Consider the following 12140-nt stretch of genomic DNA (forward strand, 5'->3'; position numbering starts at 1 on the left):
GCTCAATTCTTCTCCTCTGATAATGTGGTTACAGCCCTCAAACTGTCAGGCCTCTAAAAAGGTCTAATCTGTTTATTAAGCCATCAACTGGAACCCCCACTGGAACTAAAGTTTCTATACAGAGAAATTAGCCCTAGAAGGAAGTACCAAATGGAACCACACTGTTTTAGTATACCAAGCCAAGAAAAGTTCATTCTGTCCCAAGCAGGGCATAGTAAAAGCTTAGCAGACAGGTATTGAGTGCACTCGGGTTCTATCACACGCAGGTGCAAATGGTTCCATGTGTTTTGGGGATGTTTGGCATGAACAGTGCATGTGGCTCTGAGCCAAAGCTCTGATGATGGTATCAATGCCTCTGGAAAGTCTTGGAAGCAGCCTGTGAATGATGCCTCTCCTTTCCTGGAGCTTGTAAAGAATAATGGAAACAAATCAGGCCTACATTTCTTATAACTATAAATGCTACTGTTTTCAAGTTACCGTATTATTGATGCGGAAAATGCTCAGCTAAGGAGTCCATATAGTGACAAAGAAGATGAAGTTTACCCTTAACATCTACTGATGCACAAGTCTACTCTAAAACCATCAAGAAAAAGAAAAAATATATACACACACATTATGTGTATACAAACACTTCATTATACAAGAGAATATAATAATCCTTTATTATTATTAATTATTGCATGTCAGTTCAGCTCTATGACTGATTCTTGTGTTCAGTATAAAATGAGGTCTGTATAGTTATCAGCATCTTATTTCCATAGTGCATGGACATTCCTATCAGGTTACCGAACTCATTCTTTCATTCTCATTTTATATATACATATATACACACACACACAAAACTCATTCATTTCATTCACATTATAATAAGACATGGTTCACTTAAAGAAATCTATCTAAGAAGAGCTACATACCTTTCTGTTTAGTGCATTAATAGTTGCACGTAGTGTAGCCTCACTGAGTGCTTTCCTTCTAGACAGTACTTCTTCATGTTTACAGCTGTATCTCCAGGTGACATCAACAACCTCAAGCACAAGTTGAAGAATAAAATAAAGCAACCAACAATTCCCATGTATCTCACTTCATTTAAAGAGCTAACTGAAATATGTTTTCCCATAGCAATTCTGGAACTCACATTAAGATGGAATACATCACAGGTTTGCCTCAGGCAAGTGTGTTTATTATTAACATCATCACTCCTACCTCATCTTTGGAGAACGCAATTATGTAGGAGAGCTTCTTTCCCCACCCAGTTTCATAGAGAAGAGGTTTATCACAGGCATTTTCACAGGGATCACAGTGAAGCCATCTTTTCTGAGATGAAGAATATACTTCAGTCCATAGATGATCTATATAACAAAGGCCAAGAATAAACAATTAATTATAAGGATAACTCCACTCTTGTAATATTGTAGAATATTTTAATCTTTACAGAGTTATTAAATGGAAGAGCAGGTGAAAGAACATATTTTTCTATTCATCTACATTCAGAAGAGTTATCAATGTTTTCTCTTTCTATTTTAGAATCACAGTTCCTCAGATTCAACTAAAATTGTGTCATTCTGAAGTCAGTCATCTACCTTACTTGTAGAACTGTGTCTCATCAGGCAAGACAGGAAATTGCATTTATGTTGTCTTTGTTAGCTGAACTGCATAACTCTATATGCTGTCTGATAGCTGACAATCTAAGACCCATAAAACATACAACCTTATTTTGCACAGGTTTGTACTAACATTAGAATATTCTAGAATACTGGTACCTGTACAGTCCCAGATGTATCTAGCTTCAAAACCAACAGCTCTGCAGCATAGTGTAAAACAGTTAGCCCACTCCCCACAGCGTCCACATCTGGTTTCCAAGAGTTTCTCAGGGTTGTTATACCTACAGAAGAAAAACAAAACACAACCAGAATAATTCAAAATACATTTTACCTTTCATAATCTTTATGTCATGACTGTCCTTGTGATGATTTGAGCAGATTTCAGTGCCACTCAGTCCAGAGAACATATCAGAAATTACTGCCTTACTACACAAAATAAGTGTGTGTAGAATGCTACTTTTACATTGACTCACACAACTCCATCATGTTTCAGGCAGCACTGAAACTAATCTGCCCTTTTTCAGCTTTCAAAACTGACTTAGACTTCATCTTAAAATATGATTTTTGTAAGCTGATCTTTTTGATAATAAACAAAAATATTAAGAAATGTGGTACTTGCTCTTTTCCTATAGCCTCAGCAAAGACGTGCTTTACCATAGAAATGAAAGTTTCCCTGAAACAACAAATCCCTAACCTATATACAGGGGCAATATTAACGTATTTTATTCAGAAGTTGTACTTCATCAAATTAACAGTTAAAAAAATAAGAAAAACAAGGCAAGTATTCAGAACAAGGTCATGTAAAAAAGCAATACATATTTAAAAAAAATCTCTAATCTTATACAGAAATTGTTGGGTCATGCAACCATCCTACAATACTTAAAACAGCTTCTCTAATCTTCCAACCAAATGCTTATAACTTGTTTACTAAATATGCAAGTGCAAAGATGTTTCCTGAAAGACAAGGAGAAAAAACAAACAAACAAAAAACCCAAACAAAAGCAAATGGCCATGTGCTCACCTTGGGAATCTATTACAGAGCTGACACTGGTTACAGTAATGGTTTTCCACCCGACTGGCATTCCATCTGAGCTCATCATCAGTAGGCAATAGGTAGTCACTTTTAGGCTCTGTCTGTCCACCACACCTCCTGCAACGAAGATTATCTACCCATTGAAAAAAGTCATTCTTAAACCACTCTAAAAGCTCCAACAATAAGAAGTCCTCTTCATTTATGTGTGCACCTGTAAAATTTATACAACACACTCTTAGGTCAAACAGAAAAATAAATGTAGACACAGATAAGTCCAACTATATAAATCTCCATCTCTGGGCCCTTATTATATTTTAAGTCTCATTATTAAAAACCTTCATATGTGACTTAAGAACACACAAAAGAAAAAACGTACATTCTCAAGACTGAATAAAGCCAAACTGTACATGTTATGACAAAAAATTTCATTCCTAATCCAAGTTAGATACACAGTGAAGTCTGGTGAGTATTCTTCATGTCCTGTTCTTCTGGGGCTTTGGAAGAAAGCATTAATTCTTTTTCCAGTCCCATTTCCAGCAGAGAGGAAACAGTCTAGGAGGTTCCTGGAGTGCATGGAACCTAAATTCCCAGCGAGTAAGCCAACTAGGGAAGGCCACACGCTAGGCCCGTTCATTAACAGAGACATGTAGATGATGTAATGGCTGGCATCTGTCTTGGGCAAAGTGATCACTAAACAGCAGTTTTCTGTTCTCAGGGAAGAAAAGACAGGGGTCAACGTAACTGATGCCTTCGACTTGTAGAGGGCAAACTTGTAGAGGGCCTGTTTAGGAGACTAGTTTTCAGGGTCCCTTGAGAGGCAGTCCTGAAGGGCAGAGGAGTCCAGGAAGGCTGGACATGAAAGAAGGAAACCTGCAAGGTGCAGGAGCAGGCAGTCTCAGAGTGCTATAACATGAGCCAGTCAGGAAGAAATTCAGCATGGCTGAAGAAAGAGCTTTGGCTGGAATTCAGTAAGAAAAGGAAAGTTTATGAAAGAAGGGGTAGGCCACTCAGGAAGACCAGAAAGAGTTTCGAGTTTATGCAGGGAGAATACTAGAAGCGCCAAAGCTCAAGTAGAACTTAATCTGGTTACTGCCATAAAAGACAATAAAATTGTTTCTATAAATACACAAATGACAAAAGGAAGACTAAGGAGGATCTCCATCCTCTATTGGACACAGGGGGAAGCACAGGGACAAAGGATGAGGAAAAAACTGATACACAAACTGCCTTCTTTGACTCAGTCTTTCAAAGTAAGACCATTATTCTCTAGGTACCCAGTAGCCTGAACTAGCAAACAGGGATGAGAAGCAGAATGAATCCCCCCAAAATCAAAGGGGAAACCGTTAGTGACATGCTACACCACTTAGACACAAAAATCTACAGGCACAAGTGGGATCCAAGGGTACTGAAGGAGCTGGTGAAACTGCTCACTAAATCACTTGACATCATTTTCATCAGTTCTGGCTAACTGGGGTGGTCCCAGTTGACTGGAGGTTAGCAAATATGATGAACATCCACAAAAAAAGGCAGGAAGGGGGATTTGGGGAATTATGGGCCTGTCAATCTGACCTCAGTGCCAGGGAAGGTCATGGAACAGATCATCTTGAGTGCCATCACAAGGCACATGAAGGACAACCAGGTGATCAAGCCCAGTCAGCGTGAAAAACAGGCCCTGCATGACTAACCTGACTTCTTTCTACAACAAGGTGACTATCTTAGTGGATGAGATAAAGGCTGTAGATGTCTGCCTGGACTTCAGTACAGCCCTTGACACTGCATCCCAAAGCGTTCTCCTGGAGAAAATGGCTACCCATGGCTTGGGTGGATGGATGTTTTCCTGGAAGCATCCAGGATGGATGGCTGGGCCCAAAGAGTGGTGGTGAAAAGAGTTAAATCCATTTGGTGGCCAGTTGCAAGTGGTTTTTCAGTCACTTTGAATAGTTCAGCCTGATGGCTTGGAAAGAAGCATCTGGAAACATTACCACCCTCCTTATTTCCCCTTTTTAATGATGTACACAGCAGAATTAGAGCAGAGTCTTCTCTTTATTTTCCTTTTTAAAGGAATTCAAATAGTTTCCATTTGTTACTGCTAAGTCTCTTTCCTCCATTGCATTGTCCTACACTGCTAAATGAGAATGCTTTGTACTTGTTTATGTGGTGTCCTATTTCCCAGTATAGCTAAAAAAACGAAAGAATGATAAATGACTACGTAAGTTCCCTAAAGCCAAGGGCATAATTACATATTAGTGTGTGGTTATAGGAGACATCAAAGTCATTCATAAAAATTATGAGCTTTCTTTCTGGTTTGCAAATCAACACTCCCATCAAGTTAGCAGAATTGCTTTAGTCTCCTATCTAAAAGTCACAGTGAAAATGATTTTTCTGGTTTAAATGGGGTCTTGGAAGCTTTTTTTGGGGGGGGAATATTTCTCTTGTAATTCTCTTGTAAATTCTCATTATAATTTTATAATTATAATTAAGTTCTAAATTCATTATATTGTTGAAACAGGTCTAAAACTGCCAGTTGAAAATAGAAATATGAAATTTTTGAATGTAAAAAGGCTGTCAGTTAAAACTTTTGCATTTATGAAAAAATATGTATTTTAAGCACCGATGCTACAAACATTTATAACTGTACTTCACTTCTATCTCCAAGGGGATGGCACATGAACAAACCTAGTCATTTAAACATTAGCAAGAAAGGGGATTCTTCCTTTCAGGTTGTGTCTGGAAAAGGTCTCAAGCAAACTGTCAAAAATAATATACCTTAAGAAGAAGTGGCTTTTTGAAATTTGATTCTGAATCTGGAATTGGAGTACAGAAGCAAAAAATTGTACCCTGACAGCTTCAAAACAATGAATACACAAAAAAGAAGCTCCCCTCCTCCTGTAGTAGCTGCTTTAGATGCAAAGAATGTAACAGTATATTCAGCCCATTCGTTTCCCTAGCATTGATTATTACTATTTCAGAAATTAAGAGTTCAAAATTTCTATGTCAAAACAGTAAAGAATGGATAAAAATGATATTAAAAAAAGCCCAGAAGTGAGTAGAGAGATGAGAACATTTGAAAACTAGGAAGAAAGTAATCTTAGAGACAGCATTTGGAACCTGAACACCTATGAGCAAATCTACACACCTAAACCACAGTAAATACATGCATCATCCAGATGTCTGAAAGATTATTTCTAGTTTCATATACATTCTAACTTGGTGTCATTACCTTTGTCCAGTCCCATAGCTCGTGCTAGCTTTTCCTGAGCCTTCCTTTTCAATTGCCGGAGGGGAATTGAAGCTAATGCTTTCTGCTGAATGGAAGGATTCTCATGCATCAATACAAGGTGTTCAAATTTTGTTTGAAGTGTTTTCAAAATATTTGCAGCCTGCAAAAGGATTTTCAGTCATAAGAATTTATCAATTTCCACCTTAAGCCAGAAGAACCAAGCCCTCCTATACTGTATCAGTCACAATTCTATACGTGTAGTTACATTATGTATTTCTTTACAGGTGAAATGTTTATTTGTAAAGAGATGAATAAAAATTGCAGACACCACTACCTAAACTGTAAAGCCACCCTTGTAATCTTCAAGCATTCTGAATGGTGTTAAAAATGAAACATTTACTGATTCAGGAAGAAAAGATGCCTCTGATGGTAATTTTTTAATTAGCTGATGTGGGTTTCATCCAGTTGGGTCTTGAAAATGCCCAGTTTTGGAAACGACACCATCTCTCTGAGCAACCTGTTCCAACAGTTAACTCCTCTTCTTTGTATTCAAGATTAGCACACCTACAAAGTTCCCAGGTTATAATTACCATTTCAAGAGATTGCACAGGTGGTGTTTCTGGTTGCTGACGGGCAAGGGCAAGAACAGCATCAGCAGGTCTTGAAGGCTGATGTGCAACTGTGTGAACACTGGTCACAGTTTGAGAGGATCCTGATACACAGTTTTGATGTGACTCATTCAGTCTGCTGCTCCTCTCTCCAGCAATTAAGTCTCTGATTTTACGTAGCTGTTCAATTGAAGCTTCCTTGGGGAAAACCAGGTGAGTTTCTCCCTGAAATTTAGACAAATTAATTCAGCAGTTAATACAGGTCTAAGAGAGACAGTGGTTTGAATCTACTGATAACAGCTATGTCATTTTCTGGAAATTAGTACACTAAGGCTCAGCAGGATTCAGCCTTCAGAATAAGTCACTTAGAGCAGAAACTATTAGATAGAGAACCTACAGTCAGTCTAGAGAAAAAGGGCTATAATAACATGCTTTGCTAGTCATTTATTTTGTAAAGCCATATATGGACATATGTTGTGAAAGCAACAACAGAAATGAACAAAAAATGCCCAGTTCTCACAGTACAGAAGTTAAACAGTAGGAAACACTGGAGGATACCCAATGTTAGGGAAAGAAGCCCTTAGAATGGCATCTGCTGGGAATTTTCTTCTGTGCTGTTATCTTTTAATATTTCCATCTAAAAAATGCTAAAACCTATTCTTATTTAGACTTGTACCCAGCTTGATTTCTGGGTTCCCATTTCTGATTGTAACATGTAGTGTAACAAAATATTAGTCATTACAACAAAAGAAAAGTATCAGTGCACTTAACATGAAGAAATTGTTACCAAAAGCATGAATATTGTGAAACATTCCACAGTTTAAGAGTTCTGGTTTCTGCAGTTGCAGTGCTCCTATTTATATTAAACTGACAGGGCGTTAATCAGTTACCTTAGGTCATCTGCAACTACAGACACAGTGCTTCACTTTAACACTTAGAATCACCACCAAACTAAATAGATGTATCAACCCAGAAGTGTCCTTATTTTTAAACTGAAAGATCTGGTTTACTAAGTAGAGGCAAAAGAGAGAGCAATTTTAGTTACTGTATTTGAAGAGAAGTTGGTAAGCACTAGCTTTCACTGACAGAACAAGCCTTCCTCCCTAACAACAGAAGTGGGAGAAGGAACTTGTAACGTGTTTAAAGTAACCGTTATTAAGAGCCCTTCACTAGCTACATTGATACCTCCTGACCAAAACAGGTGTTTAAAAGTCATCTCTTGAGCACCAGCATGAAAATAAATCCATAGATCATTTTTCCCCCGCAATTACCATTTCTTTCAGTAGACTTCTGTTTTCTTTTATTTTAATTAGGACAACTATACTACTTAACATGACCAGAAGAGAAACCAGAGGTCTCATGGCAGCTGGACCTAAGTAACATAATGTACATACCCATATGGAAGTGTGCCATCAAACAGACAAAAACAAAGAGAGAGAAGGAGCTTTGCATCCTAAAACAAAAGGGTTTTATCATTTGTTTGGGGTTGGTGGGGTTTTGCTGTGGTTTTTGTTTTGCATTTGGGTTTTTTTGACCCCAGCTTTCCAGCAATTCAAAGGCTGCTTCTAGCTTAACGAGCTTTGCCAGTTTAATTTCCACCAAGACAGAAGACTATTTCAGGACACAAAGCAATTACCAAAATACAATTTTTGAATGCAAGAGAATCAAGATTCACTCGACTATCTTCCCACTATTTCAATAGTCTGTGACCCTCCACTGTTGTCATGACAACATTAGTACTCATGCAGCTGTACTGTGAATTAGCTGAAAATACTGGCCTTTCCCCCACAACTTTAAGATGGCAATTTCAGCACATAAATATACAATATGGAAACTGTTGTCTGATGGTGCAGTCCTATGTCCATCTAAGAGATGGTTGCTACCAAGGGATTTTCATCCCATTTCCCATCATTTGCTCTGTGCCAGCATGGACACTTACCTGACTATTAAGCAAACTAGAAGTACACCTGAAGAGCAGAAACCCAATCTTATCACAGATTAAGTTAGTTCTAGCTCCATCAGATATCTGAAGTACTCTCATCTAAATTTTCTGTTGGTTAACTGCAGATACTTACAAACAAGGATAGAAATTGGCTTAAAATCTAGCCTCTTACAACTGGAAAAGCAGCAAAGAAAAGTCCAGTTTTAAATTTTGGTGTGTAAAGTGATAAAGACAACATAAATTACTAAATTATACTCACCTCTTCAAATCCCATCTCAAATAAACACTCAACTGCCCCTCTGACTGGCAACAGCCTCGTGGAAAATGCTGGATTTCCAATTCGAATAAATCTGTATTTTTCTTCATAAGGATTCCTGAGGAAATCGAAAGTTTTAGTTCTGTTTGCAAATTAAGTAAACACTTCCAAAGCTGAGAAACCTTACAGCTTAGTAATTTATATGATTTTTTTTTCCAAGTTTCATTTCATTCACACTACGTAAATAAATTATGAAACCTATCTAAAACTTTGACCTAATTCACAGAATATATCTGGTTAGAAGAGACCTCAAAAATCATTCAGTCAAACCTTTGACTCAGTACTGAAGGGTCAACACTAAACCATGTCCCTGAGTGCTAGGTTCACACACTGCTTGAACTCCTCCCGGGATGGTGAGTCCACTGCTCTGGGCAGACCATTCCAAGGTTTGACAACCCTTTCAGTGAAGAATTATTTCCTAACACCCAGCCTAAACCTCCCCTGGCACAGCTTGTAACCATTTCCTCTAGTCCTGTCACTTGTCGTCAAGAAGAAGAGGCTGTCCCCTTCTCACTTCAACCTCCCTTCAGGTACTTATAGATAGCATTAATGTCTCCCCTCAGCCTCCTCTTCTGTAGGCTGAACAATCCCAGCTCTCTCAAACATTCCTTTTAAGTCAGGTGCTTCAGGCGCCTCACGAGCCTTGCTGCCATTCTCTGGACACACTCCAGCACCTCAGTATCACATCCTTCTGCATCTAACTTTCCAAGTTACAGACTGGTTCTAAATTTTAGTTTACAATTTAAGTTCAGAAATACACGTTTTGTAGTCCTAGCCAGCAGGGCTTAGTCTGCAGTGACACATAAAGACAAGCACTCACACCCCTCCACCCAGCAGCATTTCAGTTGAACTTCTCCACTTGATGCTGGATGGTTTTAGGCCCCACTACAGCAGCTATGCTGTACTTTCCAGTACATGGGTAAGTCTGCTGTGGTTTCTTTACTTTTGAAGGAGAGCTACAAGGATGACGTGGGACTGGAATATTTCTCCTATGAAGAAAGACTGAGACCTGGGGCTGTTTAGATTTGAGAGAAAGCTGAGAGGGGATTGTGATGGTTTGAAACTGTCTTTTTAATTTTTCCTTGCAAAGTTCAGAACAGAGAAAGTGAAAGAATGTAAATAAGTCACTATTGGGTGTAAGAAAGCAAAATAACGATTGTTCTAAACACTTCCATTGGATAGATAGAAATGTTTAAGAACTATTACCCAAAACAAAGTAGGCATTCTGCACATTCTGCGTTCGACAGTGGGGGCAATTGCTGGGCTGTCTGGCTGCTGTTTCTTCTTCTCTTCTGGCTGAAGATAACACACTGACCTTGGCAGCTAAGTTAACAACTTTCTGCTCTAACTAAACTCTGCTTCTCTGTCCAGGGGGGTCTGGGGGGGAAGCTCCTGGGAGAGGGAGGCCCCTTTGGGAGGGTCCCCTTGGGGGGAAGCAAAGGGAGATCGATTGTGCTTTTTCTGTTGATTGTATATATTTGTGAATGTTGTGAATTTTGTATATTTGTACATATTCATTGCATTTCATTGTAGATTTTAGACTCTGCTTGTAAATACAGCTTTTCATCTGCTTCCAGACTGGGCTAGCCTGGTTATTGTTGGTGGGGGGGAATTTCAGCTCACACCGACACACTTTTTATTTTTGGCGCTCCAACTCGGGGCTCGATTGCTTGTGATTTATTTCTGCTCAGATTAGGAAGCAAAATGAAGCTGTTTTGGATTCTGAGTCATTCTATTTCATCTATTATTGGTGCAATTGTCTACAGATGGGCCACTTCTTGCATGATAGACAAGATTGTGAGATATGTGGCATATAAGTCATTTCTTTGGGTTAAGAACAAGTTACTGAATGTTGGTGAATTCTGTTGTGGTCTTATTGGGCTAAGAAGCTATGGTAACTCAACTATGGATCTGCTAGTAGACACATATGAGTTTGTTACTCCTCTTACAACTACAGAGGGTCTTTGGAACCAGTGGTACCCTAGATATCTTGTGCTTGCCTTAATTTTGTTGCTTCTTGGAATAATCATATGGCTACTGATAGCACTGTGTCAAGAAAGACATAAGGCTACTTGCTCTTCCAACTCTGCTGTGAATGTGAAAACCAAGCCAGTAAATTTGGTGGCCACTGTAACCAGAAAGCGTAAAGGAGCTGCAGGAGATGCAGATGCTGCAGGAGATGGTGCAGATGGAGATGAGGGTCCTTCTACTCAGGGTCCCTCTGTTAAGAAAGATCCTTCTGATGAGGAAGAGAGGGTTAGCCTTAAAACTCTGGTAGACCTCTTGAGACCCCACATGGATGATGGAGATGTAGGTCAGGATGTAGACCCTAGTAGATTAGCAACTGCTGGTAGTGCCTCTGAACTCAAAGAAATTCAACGGAGGATTAAAATAGGATTATGGGGACAGCGACCTCAGGATGATGATGATGATGATGATGAGGATGACATACAGTCAGCTAATGCACCCAGACAGGAAATTAGACATGTGAGGAAGGATTACATCAGAGGAGATAATGAGCCAGTCCTGTCTTGGCTAGCCAGGTGTTTTGATATGGGAGCCCCAGCATTGGTGGTAGGTGACAAGTCGGCCTCTCAGTTGGGGATGCTCTCAAAGGATACAGGCATAGACAGGCATCTAGGCAAGTGCATTGGTAAAGTTTCTCTGTGGGCACGCCTCCTACTGGCAGTCTCGCTGAGGTACCCCAGCAGAGATGATTTACCATGGAACCCTAAGCCTTGGACCACAATAGCTGAGGGAATCAAGCGTCTGAGAGAATTTGCTGTGAGAGAAGTAATGTATGGAGATCATAAGACTCTGAATCCTGATGAAATTCCTGTCGGAACAGGCCTTGCCAGAAAGCTCATTAAGCTTGCTCCTCCTAATTATGCCACTATTCTGGCAAGCAGGATTGTGGCAAGAAATTATGGTGGAGTGCCTCCCACTGTTGGCCATTTCACTGACCAAATGAGGCAGTTGGAGGATAGTCTTGCACGTACTTCTTTGGTTTCAGCCATTGAAACTTTGTCTGGAGAAATGAAGAATTGCATGAAAGAGCTGAAGGAGGAACTTAAAACCTCCATATCCAACTTGATGAAGGGGGATGATTCTGATTCCTCTTCCTCCAGATGGATACAAGTTTCAGCTGTTAGGAACAGACGTGCTCCAAGAAGGCCATTCCAGAATAGGTCAAACCAAAACAGACAGCAGAGGCAATCACGTGGCAGTATCTGGATAACTCTGCGTGATCAGTTTGGTGAGAACATGAACAGATGGGATGGTCAACCAACTTCTGATCTTTTCAAGAGGTTACGGGAGCTGCAGAGGGGCAGATCCCGAGGTAGCAATACCAGGAGGGTAGCTGTCGCTTCCTCAGTTTCCCAGAACAACTCTGATAGCTCCAACAGTGATCCTAATTCT

General features: G+C 39.6%; 1 protein-coding gene across 1 annotated transcript in view; it reads right to left on the reverse strand.

The window, feature by feature from the left end:
• The window catches only part of NGLY1 (N-glycanase 1), a 28303-nt gene that overhangs the window by 10550 nt on the left and 5613 nt on the right, over nt 1–12140 (reverse strand). Inside the window, exons 2-8 of the mRNA XM_054384880.1 lie at nt 8664–8778; nt 6445–6687; nt 5855–6026; nt 2623–2845; nt 1761–1882; nt 1204–1349; nt 915–1025 (exon numbers count right to left, since the gene is read on the reverse strand). Coding sequence (XP_054240855.1) covers nt 915–1025; nt 1204–1349; nt 1761–1882; nt 2623–2845; nt 5855–6026; nt 6445–6687; nt 8664–8778 — 1132 coding nt within the window. The remainder of the gene's footprint in view (nt 1–914; nt 1026–1203; nt 1350–1760; nt 1883–2622; nt 2846–5854; nt 6027–6444; nt 6688–8663; nt 8779–12140) is intronic.

The sequence above is a fragment of the Indicator indicator genome, chromosome 11, assembly GCF_027791375.1.
Source record: "Indicator indicator isolate 239-I01 chromosome 11, UM_Iind_1.1, whole genome shotgun sequence".
NCBI classification, from domain to species: domain Eukaryota; kingdom Metazoa; phylum Chordata; class Aves; order Piciformes; family Indicatoridae; genus Indicator; species Indicator indicator.